The sequence below is a fragment of the Scyliorhinus torazame genome, chromosome 27 (assembly GCF_047496885.1).
Source record: "Scyliorhinus torazame isolate Kashiwa2021f chromosome 27, sScyTor2.1, whole genome shotgun sequence".
Classification (NCBI taxonomy): Eukaryota; Metazoa; Chordata; class Chondrichthyes; order Carcharhiniformes; family Scyliorhinidae; genus Scyliorhinus; species Scyliorhinus torazame.
In genome coordinates this window covers 32,476,867-32,500,945 of record NC_092733.1, presented here as the reverse complement: position 1 = coordinate 32,500,945, position 24,079 = coordinate 32,476,867, and the positions used below count along the sequence as shown (strand labels likewise).

At 48.5% G+C, this 24,079-nt stretch overlaps 1 protein-coding gene across 1 annotated transcript in view; it reads left to right on the top strand.

Annotated features, from left to right (window-relative positions):
• The first annotated feature begins 875 nt into the window (after positions 1–875).
• lmx1al (LIM homeobox transcription factor 1, alpha-like) overlaps positions 876–24,079 on the top strand; it is a 48,894-nt gene continuing 25,690 nt past the window's right edge. The window contains exons 1-4 of the mRNA XM_072491233.1: positions 876–1,102; positions 6,365–6,531; positions 16,108–16,185; positions 19,033–19,159. Coding sequence (XP_072347334.1) covers positions 928–1,102; positions 6,365–6,531; positions 16,108–16,185; positions 19,033–19,159 — 547 coding nt within the window. The 5' untranslated portion in view covers positions 876–927. The remainder of the gene's footprint in view (positions 1,103–6,364; positions 6,532–16,107; positions 16,186–19,032; positions 19,160–24,079) is intronic.

Sequence of the window (24,079 nt, the reverse complement as noted above, 5' to 3'; positions counted from 1 at the left end):
CCATCTCTCTCCCTTCATCTCTCTCTCTCCATCTCTTTCTATCTCTCCATCAGGCTCTCTCTATTTCCATCTCTCTCTCCCATCTCTCTCTCCAGCTCACATTTCTCTCCACCACTCTCTCTCTCTCTCTCTCTCTCTCCATCTCTCTCTCCATCTCACTCTCTATCCATCTCTTTCTATCTCTCCATCTCTTTCTATCTCTCCATCACGCTCTCTCTCTATCTCTCCATTACACTCTCTCCCTTTCTCTCTCCCTCTCTGTCTCCCTCTCTCTATCTCTCTCTCTCTTCATCTCTATCTCTCTCTCTTCATCTCTATCTCTCTCTCTCTCCATCTCCCTCTCCCTCCATCTCTCTCCGTCTCCAATTCTCTATCTCTTTCCACCTCATTTTTGTTCCATCTTTCTCTCTCTTTCCAGCTCTCTCTTCTCATCTCTCTCTCCAGCTCTCCTCTCCATCTCTCTCTCTCTCTCCATCTCCCTCTCAATTTCTCTACCATCACTCTGCATCTTTCTCTCTCCATCTCTTGCTCTATCCATCTCTTTGTATCTCTCTATCATGCTCTCTCTCCATCACGTGCTCTCTCCATCATGCTCTCTATCTCTCTCTTTTCTCAATCTCGCTCTCTCCATTGCTCTCTCTCCCTCCATTTCTCTTTCTCTCTCTCCAACTCACTGCCTCTCCATCACGCATTCTCTCTACATCACTCTCCCTCTATCTTTCTCTTTTTTCAATCTCTCTCTCTCTCTCTCCCTCCATTTTCCCATCTCCATCTCTCTCTTTCCATCTCTCTCTGCCTCTCCCTCTCCCTCTCTCCCTCCCTCCCGGGGCTGCTGTCTCTGACCCACGTTCCCTGCCTTTGTTTTCCAGGCTGTTTGTCACAAAGTGCAATGGCTGCACCAAAGCGATCGGCCCCTCCCAGTTCATCATGCGTGTGCTGGGCAGCGTGTACCATGTTGAATGCTTCAACTGCTGCGAGTGTGAGCGTCACCTGCGGCAGGGCGACGAGTTTGTGCTGAAGGAGGGCCAGCTCCTCTGCCGCAGTGACTACGAGAAGGAGAGGGAGATGTTGAGTGGGATCAGTCCCACCCCGACAGACTCAGGTATCCGGAGCAAGGTCGATGCACAGGTCACTCTTATTCAGCACCTGGTGAATGACAATAAACATATAACAGTTCCCTCCCACCTGGAATGTTGGCCGTTATCCACAGGGTCCTGGCCAACATTCACCCCTTCAACCCACAGTCCAAAGATGTGCAGGTTAGGTGGATTGGCCATGATAAATTGCCCTTAGTGTTGGGTGGAGTTACTGGGTTATGGGGATAGGGTGGAGGTGTTGACCTTGGGTAGGGTGCTCTTTCCAAGAGCCGGTGCAGATTTGACGGGCCGAATGGCCTCCTTCTGCACTGTAAATTCTATGATAATCTATGATTAATCTCGGACAAAGGTTCGGCACAACATCGTGGGCCGAAGGGCCTGTTCTGTGCTTTTTCTATGTTCTATGTTCTAACCTACGTCACCAAAATTAATGATGTGGCCATTATCAGTTTGTGGAAATTGGCTGCTGCGTTTCCCACATTAACCATAGTGTCTGAGGTCCCTGTGCAGATACTCTGACGGTAGGATTTTCCACACAGCCCCCCCCGCCACCCCTCCCCCACCGCGTTTTCCAGCGGCAGAGGCGATTTGCCTTGGCGGGCGGCTGGAGGACCTGAGAACCCAGCCCCAGATGTGCTGAAGATTCTGGCGTGGGGCATGAACCCTCGACGTGCGGACGGCGAGGCGAGAGTGCTTCCCGCTGGGGCCACAACTAGGAGCGTTAAAGCTTAAAATTAACAAGAAAAACCGAGAGTGGTGACCGTAGTGTTTGCTAAAGCAGACAGACAGAGATTGAAGTAATGTTTAGTTGGAGCGATGCCATTGGCGAGTGAGGCAGTTTTCCTGTACCTGCCTCGGATTGTGAGCGAGGTCCTGGGGCACATCTCTGAACGTTGGAGTTATATTCAAGTCGTGGACAGCTGACGGTCTGTCAGGGCATAGTGATGAGCCAGGATAAGGAGCAAGGTTTCAAAAGACATTTGACCAGTTCCCAGGGGAGGTGATGAATAGCTGACAGATATTCAGGGGCAACTGGGGCACCCACCCAAGCAGAGGGGGTGAAACATTCCCAATGCCCTGGGGGAAGGAAGGCGTTTAAGTTACGTGTCACTGCCGAGTGATTCAGAAACACGCAAGGGTTTACTCCTCTGAAACACAGTGACCTCTGCGACACACACAATGATCATGAGAATTGGAAGTCTGCGAGACCTTCTATGGTTGTTTATCTTTGATTGAACACAATTAAAATCTTCAAACAGAGAAACCTTCTGCCCACCGTGAACCTGAGGTCCTCCAAAATCACTTGACTGTGACCGAACTCGCAACAGCACCCCGGACCCCCCCCCCCCCCCCCTCATCTCCCCCCACCCCCACCCCGCCCTCTGACCTACACTGGCTCCCAGTCAAGCAACATCCTGTTCCTAAAATTTCCCGATCCTTGTTTTCAAATCCCTCTAATGCCTCACCCCTCCCTAATCTCTGTAATCTCCTCCAGCCCCACAACCCTCTGAGATATCTATGCTCCTCCAACTCCTCAAGTGGGCAGAACCCTCAAGAGTATTGACAGTCAGAGAGATCTGGGTGTACAGGTCCACAGGTCACTGAAAGGGGCAACACAGGTGGAGAAGGTAGTCAAGAAGGCATACGGCATGCTTGCCTTCATTGGCCGGGGCATTGAGTATAAAAATTGGCAAGTCATGTTGCAGCTGTACAGAACCTTAGTTAGGCCACACTTGGAGTATAGTGTTCAATTCTGGTCGCCACACTACCAGAAGGATGTGGAGGCTTTAGAGAGGGTGCAGAAGAGATTTACCAGAATGTTGCCTGGTATGGAGGGCATTAGCTATGAGGAGCGGTTGAATAAACTCGGTTTGTTCTCACTGGAACGAAGGAGGTTGAGGGGCGACCTGATAGAGGTCTACAAAATTATGAGGAGCACAGACAGAGTGGATAGTCAGAGGCTTTTCCTCAGGGTAGAGGGGTCAATTACTAGGGGGCATAGGTTTAAGGTGCGAGGGGCAAGGTTTAGAGGAGATGTACGAGGCAGGCTTTTTACACAGAGGGGTAGTGGGTGCCTGGAACTCGCTACCGGAGGAGGTGGTGGAAGCAGGGACGATAGTGACATTTAAGGGGCATCTTGACAAATACATGAATAAGATGGGAATAGAAGGATACGGACCCAGGAAGTGTAGAAGATTGTAGTTTAGTCGGCAGCATGGTCGGCAGGGGCTTGGAGGGCCGAAGGGCCTGTTCCTGTGCTGTACATTTCTTTGTTCTTTGTTCTTTTTTCCAGCCTCTTGAGCATCCTCAATTTGGATTACTCCATCATTGGGCGACCATGCCTTCAGCTGGCTGGGCCCTAAGTTCTGGAATTCCCTCTCATACCCTTTGCCTCTCCCTCTAACCTTTGGCCTGACTCATTGACCAAGCTTTTGGCCATGTGATCTCATATTCCCTCATGTGACTTGGTGTCAGATTTTACGGAACCTGAGGCCTGCTGAAGGTGTTGTCAAAACCCTTCATCTCGCACTCACCGGGGCAACCTTGGTAATCAGGGTATTCTTGACCTGATGCGTGCAAGGCAAAAAACTTTGGCAAAATGTATTTTTTTCAGCAACACCCAGCCAGGAACCAGGGAGAACTCACCCTATTCTTCTCTGGAATAATGCCAAGGGATCTTTTACACCTATGTAAGAATGTTTATCATTTCATTTGGAACACAGTTCAGCACTCCCTCAGTACTGCACTAGAATGTCAACCTAGAGATTGCCATCAAGTCTGAACTGAATGGCAAATGTCAGACAGGGGGTCCATTCCCAATCGCCAACCAGTAGCCTGAATTCGCCAAGCAAATTACCACTCCTGCAGGGAAATAGTACAGAGTAAATGTTTCAGAGCTGGGCTTTGCAAAAGACAGTGGATAAAGTGACACACAAGAGTCTCTGGTGAATGTCGCTACATTTATATACAAATGAGAAAACTCACAGTATCGTGGGAAATAGAGAGGTTGAAAATAAATAAACTCACCTGGATGCCAACCGTTGCCGTTATAACGGAGGCAGATCAGATTGGGGGGGGGGGGGGGGGTGAAGTGGGCAGCCAATTCCCTCTCCTTTGGCAGATCGCTCTTTAAGGAGGCTGCGTGCTTCCATTTCAATATCATTTTAATTATTAACACCTTGGGAAACCTGGCAAGCTGAAAGGAGATGTGAGGCAATCAGGTAAATGCTTTTGCAGCGCGGCTTGTGGGCCAAGGGGAGCAGGAGTGCTGCACTCTGGTCCAACAAGCTAACCTGTAAACTCCCCCCCCCCCCCCCACCAATAATTCCAGGTACCTCAGCCTATCCGCCCAACCAAACCTTTCCCCGTTATTATCTAGCGCACAGATTCATCAGATTAAAAGTGTCTGAACACATGGACTGTTATTGGGTCCATCGCACAATACCACCTTCTAGTGGCCATTGAAGGCAATTGGGTCGCAGAATTCAAGAAAGGATCTGATCAAATATTAAAGGACATGTGGGGGAAAGGCCAGGGGAAGCTGATTCTTGTTGACAGCCCCCGATATAGAGTGGGCAATTGACACAAGTCCTCTACTTTGCTGCTGTATTATGCTGGGGCGTGAATGTGTATTGGCTAAGGGCTGGTTAAATTTAGTGGTGATACCTCTCACGGTTGCTGACAGCTACACTGACGCGAAGCAATGGGACACTCTGCTGCCGTACTGAGGGAGCGCTGCGCTGTCAGAGGTGCCGTTACTAGGGCAGCAGGGTGGCACAGTGGTTAGCACTCCTGCCTCACGGCAGCGAGGTCCCAGGTTTGATCCCGGCTCTGAGTCACTGTCCGTGTGGAGTTTGCACATTCTCCCCCTGTCCGCGTGGGTTTCGCCCCCACAACCCAAAGATGAGCAGGGTAGGTAGATTGGCCGGGCTAAATTGCCCCTTAATTGGAGAAAATGAATTGGGTACTCTAAAAAAAAATTTTTTTTTAAGAGGTGCCGTTACTCGGACATGACGTTAAACCCAGGTCCTGTCTGGCCTCTAGGGTGGCTGCAAAGGATCCTGTGGGACAATTGGAAAAACAGGAGTATCCTTTCTGACGGCCTGGCCATTATTTATCCCTCATTTAAAAGAGATGACCTGAGTCATTATCACCTGCTGTTTGTGGGAGAAGATTCGGAGGTTGTCAAAGAAATGAAATGTTGCTGAGTGTAGAGCAATTGAAGGCTTTATGGGTTACTGTCAACATCCTGGGGGTCGCCATTGACCAGAAATTGAGCTGGACTAGTCATATAAATGCTGTGGCTACAGGAGCAGGTCAGAGGGTAGGAATCTGCAGCGAGTAACTCATATCTCCTGACTCTCCAAAGCCTGTCCACCATCTACAAGGTACAAGTCAGGAGTGTGATGGAATACTCTCCACTTGCCTGGATGAGTGCAGCTCCAACAACACTCAAGAAACTCGACACCATCCAGCTCGATTGATCAGCACCCCATCCACAAACATTCACTCCTCCATCACCAACGCACAGTGTCTACAGCCGTGTCTACAGATGCACTGCAGTAACTCACCAAGATTCCATCGACAGCACCTTCCAAACCCACACAACCAGCTCCATAGACAAGGGCAACAGACGCATGGGAACCTTACCGCCTGGAAGCTCCCCTCCAAGTCACTCACTATGTCAATACATCGGCCATTCCTTCACTGTCGCTGGGTCAAAATCCTGGAGCTCCCTCCCTAACAGCACAGTGGGTGTACCTGCACCACAGGGACTGCAGCGGCTCACAAGGCAACTCACCACCCACCTTCTCAAGGGGCAATTAGGAATGGGCAATAAATGCTGGCAGAGCCAGTGACAGCCAAGAATGAACCACCAGGTGGTGGTGGGCTGCCTTTTTGAGCCGCTGCAGTCCATATGGTGTAGGTACACCCACAGTGCTATTAGGGAGGGAATTCCAGGATGTTGACCGAGCAACAGTGAGGGACGGCCAATATATTTCCAAGTCAGGGTGGTGAGTGACTTGGAGGGGAACCTCCAGGTGGTGGGTTCCCAAGTGGCTGCCAGCTGTAACAGTAACTGACTCCACTTTTGTCTGTCAAACCCCAGGGACGCATCCTCATTGTTTTCCCGCATTAAAGATGCAAGTTGCTGCTTAAAGGACTCTGGGACCTTCTGTAAAGATGATAAAAAACTATTTAAATATACTTGGAGTTTATATAAAGGACATTTCGCTGTCTCATTGTTCCTCTGTGTCTCCTTGCAGTGAAAAGTGAAGATGAGGAAGCTGAACAACTTGGGCAGTTGCAGAGCAAGGGCAGCGAGGAGGGCAAGGACCACAAGAGGTCCAAACGCCCACGGACGATACTCACCACCCAGCAGAGACGGGCCTTCAAGGCTTCCTTTGAGGTGTCATCCAAACCCTGCCGGAAGGTATGAGAGAGGAGGGAAGGTATGAGAGAGGAGGGAAGGGGTACGCTACGGCCCCCACCCTCACAGGAGGGACACGTTTCCTGGGTCTTTGCCCAGGAGCCACCAAGCATTGGTTGGAGTGAGTCAGGCGGGCCAATTTTCAAATATCTACACTGCCTGGGGGGTGGACCCAGGTGGTATCTGCACTGGAAAGACCACCAAGAACTTTCAAAACTGTATGATGGACACGGAATAAGCAGAATGTCAGCAAGCTCCATGGAAAAGTGGAGGGTTTGACCCAGGGGGTTTTGTGGGGGATAGACTTGGCAGATTTTGGAACTGCGCGGATGGTCCCCATTGGACCTGAACCCATGCCCTGATTGCTGTGGTGATATACATCACTGTTAGTACACAAAGGGTTAATGTACATACACTACACCTAGCTCTTCACTAGAGGGAACACCAGAGACATGACACACAGGCAGTCAACCAATAGGTCAGTAAGATAGGACACGACCAATGGGCAGTTACGATACACACAGAGGTTGTGAGATTTTTTAGTTGCTGTGATATGAAGAGTCCACAGTTCTGTTCCTTTTTCACCAACACACATTTATTTAATTCCAACAGCCTTTGCACAAAACTCTAACGACACATCACCTGACAGAGGCCACCTGAAAAACGGCATCCGATGTCTTAAAGCTCTGTGAATTCTTTCAGAGACTTCTGCTTCCAAAAAAGCTTTTCTACTGCTATGTAATGCATTTAAATGTTCAGCAAAACCAGAGCTAATTGTAGTCCCCTCCCAAGCTGGAGGCTGATCATCCAAAATGGACGGAATTTTGGATTTCTACCAAACACTACACCTGCAATTTGGTCCATCTGCCAACATTTTCCGTAACATGTCATCGATGACAGCATGATTTCTTTCACAGACACCATTACTAAATGGGCTTTCTGCAGCCGTATTCATAACTCTGATATTCACGTTTTCACACATATCCCTAAACTCATCATTAGCAAATTCTCCCCCATTGTCCGTAAGGGATTTTGCCGGTGGACCCATTCCTATCCCTATCCATTTTTCCTCGATTTGATCCAGAATTACTCTCCTTTCTTTACTTCGTACAATCATTGATTGACTAAATCTGGTTGCTAAATCTACAAAATAAATATATAATTTGCACGGTAGCATTGTGGATAGCACAATTGCTTCACAGCTCCAGGGTCCCAGGTTCGATTCCGGCTTGGGTCACTGTCTGTGTGGAGTCTGCACATCCTCCCCGTGTGTGCTGGGGTTTCCTCCGGGTGCTCCGGTTTCCTCCCACAGTCCAAAGATGTGCAGGTTAGGTGGATTGGCCATGCTAAATTGCCCTTAGTGTCCAAAATTGCCCATAGTGTTGGGTGGGGTTGCTGGGTTATGGGGATAGGGTGGAGGTGTGGACCTTGGGTAGGTTGCTCTTTCCAAGAGCCGGTGCAGACTCAATGGGCCGAATGGCTTCCTTCTGCACTGTAAATTCTATGAAATGAAATTTATCCCAGATCTTAAGGTCCATGGCCACAATGTTGTTAAAATCCCTGGCCAAAGGTAGGGTTACTATCGGTTGTGCTGGTGTCCTTCTGTACTTCACAAACTTCACAGCGGTCATTAACCTGTTCTATCAGTTTAGTATAGTCATCATCCCTGACCCCTGCATCCTTTAATCAATTTTTCAGCCTCCGAGGAGACGGATGTGCAAATTGCCTATGCAATTTTAATACCATAAGCTTTTTATCAGCTAAAGTCCCATTTTCAACTGCCATTAACACATTCTTAACCACTCTACTGGAAATATTATTTGTCAGTAATGGAATACGATAGTGTCCCAACTGTGTAAATTGTAACTCCTCCGTCTTTCCATAAACTGTTGCCTTATCCTATTCCATATCCAGTTTCATGTGTGCTTTCTTCATCGACGGTCTGCTCAGAAGCAAAGGTATCTCACTTGATACAACATCCGTGCTAATGAAATGATTCACTCCGGCAATATTGCAAGGGATCACCTCTCTTTTCAGCGACTTCAGAGTATTATCATCCCCAAACCTGAAACTTGTGGAACTTTCAAATTCCTTAACCTTGTTACAATTTTCAACATTCAAAGAGTCCAGGTAACATTTTAACCAGTCAATTCCACACACAGTAGATGTGCAGCCACTGTCCAATACAGCACAGTTGAAGGATTCTGCAACCAACACCCTCATTATCGGCATAAAACTGCTTGTCAATAGGACAATGCCGTCTTTTTGGTCACTATCTTTTTCCTCTTCTGATTGTTCCGTGTCATGTGTCACTTCAAACACTCTATCATAACGAGTTGGACAGTTGAAAGCATAATGGTATTGAGAGTCACATCGAAAACATTGATTTATCATGCCCCGTGCATTCCTGGGGTTCATCTTCCTATTGTAGGTTCTAACTGGGTTTCTGTCTTCATAATTTCTTTGTCTCGGTCTCCTTCTATAGTCTTGATCCCTGTTCGTAGCCGTACAATTTCGCCATCCTGTTAGTAGCGTATCTTCCATATTCTGCCTTATTGCAGGCTGACCTATTTGGGTCATCAGAGCCATTGGAATCGAATGTTCCCCAGAAACTTTTGTAAAGCTTTTGTCATCTGTTCGAATAAGGTATCCTTATCAGTAAACTGAACTCCTGTCAAAACCAGGAGCCTATCCATGTTGCTCACTCTAGTACAGTCAAGTAATTTAAAGGCCAACACAGACTGTGGAAATTCCAGGTTGTGTTTCTGCAGCCTTTTATATAGTCTGCCAAATTCCATTATATAGTCTTCCATGGAGATATCCTCCATTTTCCGGAACTTATCAAAATCCGACCATGCTTCATACGCACGTAACAAGTCATCTTTCTTATAAATCTTATCCATATAATGTAATAAAGTCTCCAGACCTTCTTCTGAGTCTAACTCTTCCAATTCCAGCTCAGAAAGCACTTTGTTTCGGATTTTACTGCCATATGGTAGAGAAAGAGCCAATGTCATACCTTGTTTTCTCTTTCCCAAAGCAGTAACTTTAGTCCACATAACTACCGCACTTCTCCATTGGTCGTACGATTCCCTTTCAGAAAATAAGGGAGGATAGTCATATCCAGCCATCTTTATCCTCGGTTCAGCCATATATCCCTTTTTTTCTTTTCTCACTCACTCCTTGGTTTGATCAGGAAAAGTTGTATCTTTCAACCCTTCACATTTACACAGCAACCACCCTCTGCTACCAATTGTTAGACATTTTAGTTGCTGTGATATGAAGAGTCTGAAGTTCTGTTCCTTTTTCACCAACACACATTTATTTCATTCCAACAGCCTTTGCACAAAACTCTAACTACACATCACCTGACAGAGGCCACCTGAAGCCCCTTTACGTATCAGTGTCAATTAATGGATACTTAACATAAATGAGACAACTAATTGCAATGTCTCTTAACCCATTACTTAATAGAGGTACACTACCACAGGAGGGCATTACACCAACCCATATAAAAGGACATGCTCAGTCTCTTTCCAGTGGAGATGCTCAGTGAGTACAGACACAGGGTTGATTGAACATCACTCCCACCACGTGGATTGTAGCAGACTGGTTAGTCAGTTTGAGTGGCTATAGAAGGATTAACACTAGCGTCGAATTCAAGTAGGAGAATTGTTAACAGTAATAAATGTGTTAAAGCTATCTCCAAGTCTGAACCTTCCTTTGTCAGAGTGCACATCAAGGAAGCAGCTTATGCTACAACAAGAGCATAACAAAACGCATTGGCCAAATTAATTTCTCCTTTATCTTTCCTGTTGTCGTACATTTTTTAAAAAATATTTTTCCTAATTTATTTCCCGATCGGATTGAAGCCAAGTTTTCAGTGGGAACAGTTCTGCCCGGGTGGTGTGCGGGAGAGATACCAAGGCACTGACTTTCCGTGAGGTGGTCTTTGCGCTCATTGAGGGGACTATTTCCTGTTTTGGCCCAGTCTTTATGTCCCCACCCTCCCGTAGTCACTGAGCCAGGATTCTGAAAAAATTATACCTCTATGGTTTGTAGATAAGGAGACACACTCTCTCCCAATAAAAGACCCCCCCCCCCCCACCCTCCTAAACAGGGTTAGGTGCACTGTAGCATAGAACGTTGCGGGATTCCCCCAATTGTCTTCTCAAGACTACTGCTGGAGTTTAATTGAATTAAATAGCGATGTCCAACCTTTGTCCAGCCAGGATTATGCTACCCAACAGACCACATTCGGAAAGGCTTACTGGAGATGACAGGAGTCCTTCTGTCCTTCTCCCCAGTAGCATGTCTTGGGTGGCACAGTGGTTAGCACTGATACGTCACAGCGTTAGGGACCCGGGTTTGATTCCAGCCTCGGGTGATTGTCTGTGCTGAGTTTGCACGTTCTCCCTGTGTCTGCGTGGGTTTCCTCCAGGGTTTTGTTTCATTAATTTACGGGATGTGGGCGCCACTGGTTAGGCCAGCGTTTATTGCCCTTCAGAAGGTGGTGGTGAACTTGCCTGTGGTGTACGTACACCCACAGTGCTGTTAGGGAGGGAGTTCCAGGATGTTGCCCCAGTGACAGTGAAGGAACGGCCGATACATTTCCAAGTCAGGCTGGTGAGTGACTTGGAGGGGAACCTCCAGGTGGTGGGGTTCTTAGATATCTGCTCCTCTTGTTTCCTCCAAAGATGTGCAAGATAGGTGGATGGGCTGCAATGAAATTGCCCCTTAGTGCCAGGGATGCAGACTGGATGGGCCAAATGGCCTCCTTTAGCATTGTAAGGTTTCTATGGTTCCGGCTAATAAGCTGGGCTGGTTAACAAGTCATCAGCAGGGCTCTGGGTCACGCTGGCAACAAGCGTCCTAGTTTTCCAGTGCCAGGAATCTCTGGGTCAATTATCCAGGCCCTTACAGAGTCAGACTAAAGCTCTCCTCTCCCGCGCTAACCAATATGCCTCTGGACCAACCCTCAGTGAACCCTCCTTTCACGGAGCGGACCCTTTGCGACTGAGATTGGGGGTAGATTTGTGTTGTGAGCCCACAGCTATTAGAATTGAGGTTCAGACTGTCCCCTTTCATGGAAGGCCCCCTGTGTCCAACAGACAGAGGAGATTTATCTAAGGTTTTCTTTGGACAATGAACAGCTGGTATTAGGGGCAAGGTACTGGCATGGATAGAGGATTGGCTGACTGGCAGAAGGCAGAGAGTGGGGATAAAGGGGTGTTTTTCAGGATGGCAGCTGGTGACTAGTGGTGTGCCTCAGGGGTCGGTGCTGGGACCACAACTTTTCACAATATACATTGATGATTTGGAAGAAGGTACTGAAGGCACTGTTGCTAAGTTTGCAGATGAGACAAAGATCTGTAGAGGGGCAGGTAGTATTGAGGAAGCATGGCGGGGCTGCTGAAGGACTTGGACAGGCGAGGAGAGTGGGCAAAGAAGTGGCAGATTGAATACAATGTGGAAATGTGTGAGGTTATGCACTTTGGAAGGAGGAATGGAGGCATAGACTATTTTCTAAATGGGGAAATGCTGAGGAAATCAGAAGCACAAAGGGACTTTGTTCACGATTCTCTTAAGGTTAACGTGCAGGTTCAGTCGGCAGTTAGGAAGGCAAATGCAATGTTAGCATTCATGTCGAGAGGGCTGGAATACAAGAGCTGGGATGTATTTCTGAGGCTCTATAAGGCCCCATATGAAGTATATTGAGCAGTTTTGGGCCCCGTATCTAAGGAAGGATGTGCTGGCCTTGGAAAGGGTCCACAGGAGGTTCACAGGAATGATCCCTGGAATGAAGAGCTTGTCATATGAGGAGCGCTTGAGGACTCTGGATTGGATTTGTTTATTGTCACGTGTACCGAGGTACAGTGTAAAGTAATGTACTGTACAGTTCAGACAGATCATTCCGTACATGAAAAGAAAATACATTGGGCAAACATAAAATACACAATGTAAATACATAGACACAGGCATCGGGACACAGGCATCGGGTGAAGCATACGGAGTGTGGTACTACTCAGTAGAGAAGATGTGTGAAGAGATCAGATCAGTCCATAAGAGGGTCATTTAGGAGTCTGGTAACAGCGGGGAAGAATCTGTTTTTGAATCTGTTAGTACGTGTTCTCAGACTTTTGTATCTGGGTCTGTAGTTGTTGGAGTTTAGAAGGATGAGGGGGAATCTTATTGAAACTTACAGGATACTGCGAGGCCTGGATAGAGTGGACGTGGAGAGGATGTTTCCACTTGTCGGAAAAACTAGAACCGAGAACACAATCTCAGATTGAAGGGACGATCCTTTAAAACCGAGATGAGGAGGAATTTCTTCAGCCAGAGGGTGGTGAATCTGTGGAACTCTTTGCCGCAGAAGGCTGTGGAGGCCAAATCACTGAGTGTCTTTAAGACAGAGACAGATAGGTTCTTGATTAATAAGGGGATCAGGGGTTATGGGGAGAAGGCAGGAGAATGCGGATGAGAAACATATCAGCCATGATTGAATGGCGGAGCAGACTCGATGGGCCGAGTGACCTAATTCTGCTCCTCATGTGGTCTTATAAAGATTTTGAATCAGCCTAAAGTCCACTTCACTGATGGATACCACTTCTCGCTGGCATGGAGCTGTGCCCAGGGCTGTTCAGGGGTGATATCGCGTTAGGAAAATTGAAACCCCAATGACTAAAGGAACTGGGGCAGCAGTGAATGCAAAATGGGCGAAAGCATAGAGCAGAGTGGGGAACAATTGTTCTTCAGGCTGGAGTATTCAGTGGTGTTCCCCAGGGCTGGGATTTTTCCCAATATCGGCAAATCCCAATTCTGGGCAGGAAAAGCGCCAATGAAACCATCGCTGGCAATGCCAGCTTCACCATATGAAAAAGCGCTCAGAAAAAAATATTCAAAGCCGCAGTTTCCGCGATGTTTCAATGACAGGACGGCCGCTGATTCGCCGGCCCACCAGCAACTTGGAGGTGCGAGGCCATTTTGTAAACCCATCCCAGCACAGAGCGAGCAAACCAGTTCACCATAGAAACTCCCTGGCACAAAGCAGGCACCTCCCTTGGCACTGCCTGGGTGCCACCTCCTGGCACTGCCCCCTGGCATAATGTGGGCACCTCACCTGACATTGCCTGGGTACTGCCCCCTGGCATGATGCGGGCACCCCCCGGCACTGCTAGGGCACTAACCAGGCACTACCCAGGAAGTGGTAGGAGGCAGTACCTGGGCAATGGCAGCAGGCAGTGTCGGGGGTGCCCAGGTAATGCCAGGGGGATGAGTAGGCAGTGCTTGGGCATGATCCTCTCTGCCCTGAGCGCTGCACTCACCTGAGCTCCTCTGGGAGCTCGTTTGGAGACCAGGCATGATTCGCACTGTTCTGCCATCAGGCCGTGACGGGGGCGGGGGATTGCGCCAACATGTTTACACCAATGTAAAACACAACTTTGCAGTTCGTGCCGTATATCCACTGCCGTCACCCAACCCACCCGACATGAACAGGAGGGGGAATTCCCGCCATCGGTGCCGCTGTTTTGATCGATATTAATGGCCAGGACCTGGGGGCACAGGGCAGGTCATTCTACGAAAGGCGATGGTACCAAAGTCGGGCAAAGGTATTCAAGAGTTTAGTGATCAAACTCAGGCAGACGCAGTGAGGCGGGAAGATGCACGGCCGATTAACGTTAATTCAGAGATGTGGGAAGTTCTGGTAGTGAGAATGAGGAGAGGCAAGTTGGTTCAGCGACCTCATGGAATTTTAAATTTGGATAAAGTCAAGTCAACAAAGAACAAAGAAACTTACAGCACAGGAACAGGCCCTTCGGCCCTCCCAGCCTGCGCCGATCCAGATCCTTTATCTAAACCTGTCGCCTATTTTCCAAGGATCTACTTCCCTCTGTTCCCCGCCCGTTCATATATCTGTCTAGATGCATCTTAAATGATGCTATTGTGCCCGCCTCTACCACCTCCGCTGGCAAAGCGTTCCAGGCACCCACCACCCTCTGCGTAAAAAACTCTCCACGCACATCTCCCTTAAACTTTCCCCCTCTCACCTTGAAATCGTGACCCCTTGTAACTGACACCCCCATTCTTGGAAAAAGCCTGTTGCTATCCACCCTGTTCATACCTCTCATAATTTTGTAGACCTCAATCAGGTCTCAACCTCCGTCTTTCCAATGAAAACAATCCTAATCTACTCAGCCTTTCTTCATAGCTAGCACCCTCCATACCAGGCAACATCCTGGTGAAGCTCCTCTGCACCCTCTCTAAAGCATCCACATCCTTCTGGTAATGTGGCGACCAGAACTGTACGCAGTATTCCAAATGCGGCCTAAACAAAGTCCTGTACAACTGTAACATGACCTGCCGACTCCACCATTAGGGGGTCGGTAAAGACGATTTACCTGTGATGGCGGCCATTCTTTTCCTTTTCCAAGGAGTTAGTCACCGTTAATTGTTTTTGTTTTAGTTTCTAGCGGGCAGGGGGATTAGATGTGTTCATTGTTGATTGTATTCTGTATCATTGTGTTGTTTTGTTCTATTGAAAAACTTCTCTTGAAAATATATTTTTTTTAAAGAATGAAGAGAGGCCATCTGAACAACTTTAAAGGTGGGACAGAGAGAGGCACGGGCATCGTACATACATAAATCTTTAAAGGGGATAGGTCATGTTTTGAAGGCTTTTTTAAAAGCATACGGGATCGGGGGTTTTATTCGTAGAGGGATAAGTTGTGCTAAACTATTCGTTCGGCCCCAGCAGGAGTATTGTGTACGATTATTGGTTGTGGGTCGACCTGATAGAAGTCCACAAAATTATGAGGGGCATGGACAGAGTGGATAGTCAGAAGCCTTTTCCCAGGGTGGAAGAGTCAATTACTAGGGGGCATAGGTTTAATGTGCGAGGGGCAAGGTTTAGAGGAGATGTGCGGGGGAAGTTTTTTACACGGAGGGTTGTGGGAGCCTGGAACTCGCTGCCGGAGGAGGTGGTGGAAGCAGGGACGATAGTGACATTTAAGGGCATCTTGACAAATACATGAGTAGGATGGGAATAGAGGGATACGGACCCCGGAAATGTAGAAGATTTTAGATTAGACGGGCAGCATGGTCGGCACGGGCTTGGAGGGCCGAAGGGCCTGTTCCTGTGCTGTACTTTTCTTTATTGTTTGTTCTTCGATTGCGAGCACTACTCTTTTGGCGGGATGTGAAGGCTTTGGCGACAGGGCAGAGAAGATTCACGTAAATGGTTTGAGGGATTATCGGGGCGTCGGTTTCATGGGGAGAATGATGAAGTTGGGACTTCTATCAAATCTCTCAACCTTTGCCAGTCTCAGCAGAAGTGTTCAAAATCTTGAGTGGTTTTGATGGGATAAAAGATGAGGAGAACCTGTTTAAAGGCAGAAAGGTGGCTCAGGGGCAAAAGAGCAAGAGGTGATGAATATGAGGAGTCAAGAACAACCACCGCGTGAGGCTCTGGCCAGCTTCCCGGCCGCATGGTGCCTGAGCCCAGAAAACAGCCAATCAGAAAGGGAGTCGGAGAAGGTGGGAGGAGGATGATGAGCTTTTGCTGATTTGTTTGTGTTCCAGGTGAGGGAGACGCTTGCTGCAGAGACGGGCCTCACCGTCCGCGTGGTCCAAGTTTGGTTTCAAAACCAAAGAGCCAAGGTGAGGGGCCTTTTTTCCTCCATTTCCTTTCACCCAACCCCCTACCCCCGCTATTTGTTTCATTTACGTTGCGCATCCCCCACTCTCTACCCTTCTCCAGCACAGGGAACCAAAATGGAGGCTTAATGCCCTGTGGTTCAATGGGGAGCGATCTTGCCTCAATCAGGAGCTTCTGGGTTTGAGACCCACGTTAGCACTGAGAGGGCACGTGACCATCCAAGTTGCGGTGTTACGCAAGATCCTGTCTGCTCCCAGGTAGACTTGTAAAGAATTCCCATGAAGCCACTTTGAAAAGCGAAGTGCTGAACTCTCAGTCAAGAGAACTAAAAACAATCGGGTTCATTTACCTCATTGCTGTTTGAGCTTCAGGTATGCAAACGGGCAGTAGTGTTTCCCACATGTAACAGGATGTGCTGTAAAAGGTATGGGGTTGTAACCCCTTTCGGACGCCCTGATATGTGCTGCTTAAAAGCAAGCCTGGCATTAATGAGGCAGTTAGCCATTTCAAAAATGGGGTCGGTGTCAGCCATTTTGAAAGGGGCTAGCCACCAGATATCCAGAGCATGTTTCGGGCAAATGTGACCTCTTTTAATGTGGAAATCGGAGACCTGAGACATGAATGGAACCCCCAATTACCAGTTTAGGCCGGAGCCTGTGTTGCTTTTACTGCTCCTCAGGCAATAGAACCAAAGAGGCCCATCTGAGGCAGGTGTCAAATTATACCTATGGGCCCCGGGCACATCCCAATTCTCTATAGTCGTAGCCCACGTAACTAACAATGTTGACGTCTGTCCAGGCCTTAGCTGGAGGCCTCATATCACCCCAGAACCTTTGACATGGCTCCGCCTACCAGAAATAACCGTGACCCAAAAGTCAAAATAAATACCTTTTTCTTCAACTCAAAGCAATCCTGAGCTCAAAATTGATCAGAAATCCTAATTTCCGAGAGATAGTTAATTGGTTTATTGACAAATCGGCATGGCGCTGAATTGCCATGGCGATTAAAAATAAAACATCCAATCAGAATTCATGTCATAGTTAATGGACAATCATTAAATAAGAATGCAGAAGATTGCACAGCTATGAACATTTCAGGTCTCTCTGTTATCATCATTCTGGAGTCCAAGATCGTGTTGTTCATGATCTGCATTTAAAGACACTGCCGGAGGCTAGTCTGGTTGCAAACTTGATATCTCATTGAACAGGATACTAGCTATGTATAACACTAACCTAGCTCGACTCCAGGGCCAGTAACCTTTCAGAGCTAACATGCCAAGTCTTAATTCAGGTTTTGTGTGCTGCAGCAGGTAGCATAGTGGTTAGCACAATTGCTTCACAGCTCCAGGGTCCCAGGTTCGATTCCCGGCTTGGGTCGCTGTCTGTGCGGCGTCTGCATGTTCTCCCCGTGTCTGCGTGGGTTTCCTCCGGGTGCTCTGGTTTCCTCCCACAGTCCAAAGATGTGCAGGTTAGGTGGATTGGCCGTGATAAATTGTCCTTAGTGTCCAAAATTGCCCTTAGTGTTGGGTGGGGTAACTGGGTTATGGGGATAGGGTGGAGGTGTGGGCTTGGGTAGGGTGCTCTTTCCAAGAGCCGGTGCAGACTCAATGGGCTGAATGGCCTCCTTCTGCACTGTAAATTCTATAATAATCTTTATAACTTTTCTATGAATAATTACCATTATGTTACCAGTGTATTGCGGTCCCTGTCCTTTTTGGGCTTTCCAATGCACAGTCCCTATTTGAATATCCTCTCCCCACTTCCCAACCCCCTGACTCGTTTCACACCCCACACCCTCATCAACGTCCTGTCGCACCCCCTCCCCACGCCTTCCTCAACTCCCTCCCCCCCCCCCCCCAACTACCTACCACTCAACCTCACTCACCAACACCCCCCTGCCCCCCATCCAACCTCCCCCACCATTCCCCGCACCCGCATAGTGCTATTGTCACTGGACTAGTAATCCACCCAGGCTAATGCCTTGGGGACCTGGGTTCGAATCCCACCAGGGCAGATGGTCAAATTTGAATTCAAGGAAAAATCTGGAATTAAAAGTCTACATGATGGCCATGAAACCATTGTCGGTTGTTGCAAAAACCCATCAGGTTCACTAATGTCCTTCAGGGAAGGAAATCTGCCGTCCTTACCCGGTCTGGCCTACATGTGACTCCAGACCCACAGCCATATGTGGTTGACTCTCAGTTCGAGGGCAATTAGGGAAGGGCAATAAATGCTGGCCTTATGCCAGCGTCCCCTGAAAGAATAAACTCCAATTGGTTCTAAACTTGCAGGAATTTCACCGACCAGTTTTCAACCGAGAGCTCTCTCCTGACAGTTGCCTCTCTGATGCTGACCTTCGTGGTTTTCTGGCAGACTTTCCAATAAAAAAACAGAGTCACATAGCTGCCCAAAGGTCGGAAGTGGGAGCCGTGGAATTGACACTGACACTGACAGACCATCTTTGGAAAAGATAGGAGTTCTAATTGTTTTTAAACCAGGTGCAGAGCTCTGTCTGCTCAAACTGGACGGATATCTTGCGTGCAACCTTTAGCACGTGTGCCATGCGTGGCTGAACCCTCCTCAACTCTATCTCTCTCCAGATTTTGTTCTCTAATGTCACTGATCTTGTGGACGGTGTATATTCACTAATTTAACATTAGCATTAATATGACATTCTCTAATATACAGAATACAATTGAATGGCCCAATGCACTCTGCATTTTGGATGAAAGTCCGTAGGTCACATGTTGTCAGATTGCGTTTGAACCCCTAAAGGGTGGCTAGCTGCATGTCCTCCGGTTGTAACTGAGGAAGCTGTCAGTTCCTGTTGCTTTACTTTGTAACTTCCAGATGAAGAAACTGGCTCGAAGGCAGCAACAGCAGCATCAGCAGGAACAGGAGCAGCTGAACTGTCAGAGCATGGGCTCCCGACGCAACTCGAATCGAAGAGCAAGGCAGCACAACGAAGGCAGTGAAGGTGAGAGATGGGATGGTCAGCAAACAAGCGAGGGAGCGAGGGGAGAGGCGGTGAATGGGGAGGGTGCGGAGGAGTGAACGAGGAGGTGAATGGAGGAGTGATCAGCAACGAAGATCTCATTGAATGGCGGAGGGGGCTGAATGACCTATTTCTTACATTCTTAGTCATCAGACGATTAAGATGAAATTTGTCAGAGGTATTCAGAATTCTTAGGGGTTTTAAGAACATAAGGACTAGGAGCAGGAGTAGGTCATCTGGCCCCTCGAGCCTGCTCCACCATTCAATGAGATCGTGGCTGATCTTCTGTGGACTCAGCTCCACTTTCCGGCCCGAACACCATAACCCTTAATCCCTTTATTCTTCAAAAAACTATCTATCTTTATCTTAAAAACATCTCTCTTTATCTTAAAAACAACTCTATCTTTTGATAGAGTTGATGCTTCCAATGGCAGAGTTTAGGACACAGATTCCCACAGACACAGATTGAAGATAGTTGGGTGTAGAATGAGTGGGGTACTGAGGGTTTTTTTTACACAGCGGGTCATAGCGATCTGGAACGTGCTGTCTGACAGGGTGCTGGAAGCAGATTCAATCGTTTTTTTTAAAGAGCATGTTTGTTAAAGTTTTACATATAATAATGTGTATTATGGTCACAAGTAGGCTTACATTAACACTGCGATGAAGTTACTGTGAAAAGCCCCTAGTCGCCACACTCCGGCGCCTGTTCGGGTACACAGAGGGAGAATTCGGAATGTCCAATTCACCCAACAGCTCGTCTTTCGGGACTTGTGGGAGGAAACCGGAGCACCCGGAGGAAACCCCTACCTAGCAAACAACCAACAAAAATGCAAATAGTACAAACAAAACAAAGAAAAAGTAACTAACTTAAACTCCATACATAGAACATCTAGTGCAGAAGGAGGCCATTCGGCCCATCAAGCCTGCACCGACCCACTTAAGCCCCCACTTCCACACTATCCCCGTAACCCAATAACGCCGCCTAGCCTTTTTTGGACACTAAGGGCAATTTATCACGGCCAATCCACCTCACCCGCACGTCTTTGGGAGGAAACCGGAGCACCCGGAGGAAGCCCACGCACACACGGGGAGGGTTTGCGGACAGTCACCCAGTGGGGAATCGAACCTGGGACCCTGGCGCTGTGAAGCCACAGTGCTAGCCACTTGTGCTACCGTGGGGCTGAAAGTGCCTAACAGCTGATGATATCTAGATCTTTGAAAAGGAAATAAACGATTGCCACCTCAGAGAGACTCTCTCCACTGGACCCCAGATGCTGGATTTAATTTTCTCTTAATTCTAGCGAGCAGTGCTCACATCAGTTCTCAACATTCGGGGGGGAAAACGCCACTCATTCTTGCCTTGGTCAAGTGTGTCCCTATGTAGCACCTTGAACTGAATTAAGCTCAACGGGGCACATGAGGACATGGAGTTGACTCTGTAAAGGGCCTCTCTCCGAGCCTGGTTCTACAGTATGGGGTCCAATTCACCCTCGTGTTTCGCCCTCACCCCATTTAGTGGGGAGGGGTCAGACGAGAGACTATGGCCATATAGGTCTGAGATAGACCCCTTGCCAGGCTGCATCGAGGATAGAATCCTCTCCGGTAAGCTGGAACCAGAGGAAAGGAAGGGAAAGCCGAACGGGAAAAGTCGACAACTTGAAAGTAGCGAAAAAGACTCGAGTTGGATAGCTGAAAGTTGTCCACTGACTCTCTGAAGCTGGCAAACCTCCCCTCCATGAACAGGTCACCAAAGTGCTCGAGGCCCTTCAATTTCCACAACTTAAAGATTGAGTCCAGCCCAGAAGGCAAGAAGAGGTGGTTGTTACAGATAGGGGCCAGGGAAGACAAGGGCAGGGGTTTAAAATGTTGTCGGAATTGTTTCCAGGTTCTAAGAGAGGCGACCAGCACCGAGTTGGAGGAGAGTCTAGCAGGAGAACAGGGCAATGGGACAGTAACTATGGCGAGGGGAGCAGGCCTTCATTTGACTCCACATTTAACTGGGATCACTGATCCACAATAAGACTGTGCACGGTAGCACAGTGGTTAGCACTGTTGCTTCACAGCTCCAGGTTTGATTCCCGGCTTGGGTCACTGTCTGTGCGGAGTTTGCACGTTCTCCCTGTGTCTGCGTGGGTTTCCTCCGGGTGCTCCAGTTTCCTCCCACAGTCCAAAGATGTGCAGGTTAGGTGGATTGACCATGCTAAATTGCTCTTAGTGTCCAAGAAAGGTTAGGTGGGTTTTGTGAGAGCCACGAAGAATCCAGCACGACCTTCCTGCTGGTTCCAAACTGGCCAGCTTTATTTATACAGGGAGTCTGCTAATGATTTCTCCGCCCCCCCTCATTGGGGAAGCTCATACTCCCACAGGATTGTGGGATTGTCATCAGTCCCCAGCCAATGGTAAGCAGGCAGGTTATAACAGTGGGGTTATTGGGTTACAGGGATAGGGTGGAGGTGTGGGCCTAAATAGGGTGTTCTTTCCAAGGGCCGGTGCAGACTCGATGGGCCGAATGGCCTCCTTCTGCACTGTAAATTATATGATTCTATGAAGATGTTTTAGATATTAGCGGCCCAGTAATGGGACAATAGGTTTGGGAGGGCCAGGCCCTCTTGTCTGTCTATCCCTCGGGAATAAAAGTCTGCGGAATCTGGGATTCTTACCCGGTCAGATAAAGACAGAAATCAATTTATTAATCTTAATAAAAAAAGGATTTGGGCAGGAAAATGGGGAGGCTTTGAAAGAAAAAGAAAATTCTCGAGAGTGTCTTGGTTTTTATTGTTCAGATTCTGACAGCCAAAGATAGAGGAAGGTTAATCCACCTCTGTAGGCCCAATCTGACATTGCTGATCAGGCTGGACTAAATCAATTTGTGAAGTGAGGTCCCATTGTAGGCCACCCTGACCCCAAATAACGAAAACTTGTACTGGAGTGGAGGAAGGGTAACGTGCCCAAATGGGCTCGCCCCCCCAACCAGAGAAGGAGCTAAAGGTTTAAAGTGTCTCCGCTATGCCGGCGATGGAGGGAGTTGGGTCTGTAATGTATAAAAGTAGGTCATCTGCATGAAGAGATACCCGATGTTCCACCCCCTCTCGATGGAATGGGACTCCAGCAACAGATCAACAAAGTGCGGGGCGTGGTCAGAGATCACAATTGCTGAGTACTCAGCTGCCACTACCAATGGGAGGTGAGCCCAATGCAGAATGAAAATTTCAATGGGGGAGTACACATGGTGAACATGAGAACAGAAGGAGACATCCCTGTCATTTGGGTGCAAAAACCATCAGGGGTGTAACCCCCCCCCCCCTCCATCCCCCACCCCCATCCCCCACCCCCATCCCCCACCCCACCCCCATCTGAGCCATGGAAGAAGACAAAGCTCTCGCCACCCCGGGTGCGACAAAAGATTGGGGTTCAGACCGATCCAATTCAGGGACCAGGGCCGAGATTCTCCGACCCCCCGCCGGGTCGGAGAATCGCCGGGGGCTGGCGTGTATGCCGGGGCCCACCGATCCGCGGGCGGGCCTGTGCCGTGGGGGCACTCTTTTCCTTCCGCCGTCGCCACGGTCTCCACCATGGCGGAGGCGGAAGAGACTCCCTCCACAGCGCATGCGCAGGAATGCCGTCAGCGGCCGCTAACGCTCCCGCGCATGCGCCGCCCGGAGATGTCATTTCCGCGCCAGCTGGCGGGGCACCAAAGGCCCTTTCTGCCAGCTGGCGGGGCGGAAATTCGTCCGGCGCTGACCTAGCCCCTTAAGGTTGGGGCTCGGCCCCCAAAGATGAGGAGCATTCCGCACCTTTGGGGCGGCGCGATGCCCATCTGATTTGCGCCGTTTTGGGCGCCAGTCGGCGGACATCGCGCCGTTTCTGGAGAATTTCGCCCCAGAACACAGTTCAGACCGCCTCCTAAAATAAGATGGTGTGAGTCGAGATTGGGGAGGGAAGCTAACAAAGACTTGACGAAATTCCTATCATCCCAGTTAGGGGCCTAGACGTTGACCAGAACCACTGTGGTGTTCAACAAGGAGCCGCGAACGATTATAATATCGGGCATTGGGGCCAGCCACGATCTGGGATGGGGAGAATTTGGACTATTTTATTAGTGAGAATCGCCGTGCCCCAGGCCCTGCTATCGAAACTAGAATGATAAACGTGCCCAACCGGTCCTTCGCATCGCCTGGTCTGATCCTTAATAGGTAAACGGGTTTCCTGCAACAACAACAAAAAAAAAATCAGAGTTTCGGCTTTTGTGATGCGCGCAAGCTCTTGACTGTTTTAAAAGTCATTCAAAACCACAAAGTTCCGGGTAGACAGTGTCCCATTACCCCTCAAACCGGAGTCAGCCATTCCCAAGGAGGGATGTTAAACAAGGGTCGCAGGTAAGACAAAGCGCGATGACCCACCCAAGATGGCCACCGAACCACGACCCGACAAAGAGAGACCAGCAGACACCGTCAGCAAACTCAAACTAACCCAGCCCCCCTCCCCAACCCAAAGACTCCATCGCAGTCGAGCAGAGCCACGCCCAAAAGCAAATGGCAAACAATAACTCAAACTAAAACCTACAAATTACAAAACCCAACTAAATACAAACTCTCAGCTCACTTTATAAACTCTTGTCATGAGCTACAGAAAACCCTTTAACAGAAGACCACTCCCGTTAACTAACACGCCTTGTTAGCAGGGAGACTCCCAACTGGAGAGTAAAAATTTACTTAACTTAATGCGCCGCTCTGGTGACTGACGGTCATGCCAAATTCTAATAACAAAAAGAAAAAGGAAAAAATAGGTTAATGTAAGCCGAAATCCCTCCGATATAATTAAGGACATCAAGAGTACGCCCAAACAACAGGCATGAAAAGAAACAAAACGTAAAGTGCTTGTACAACGAGCCATAGATCGAAT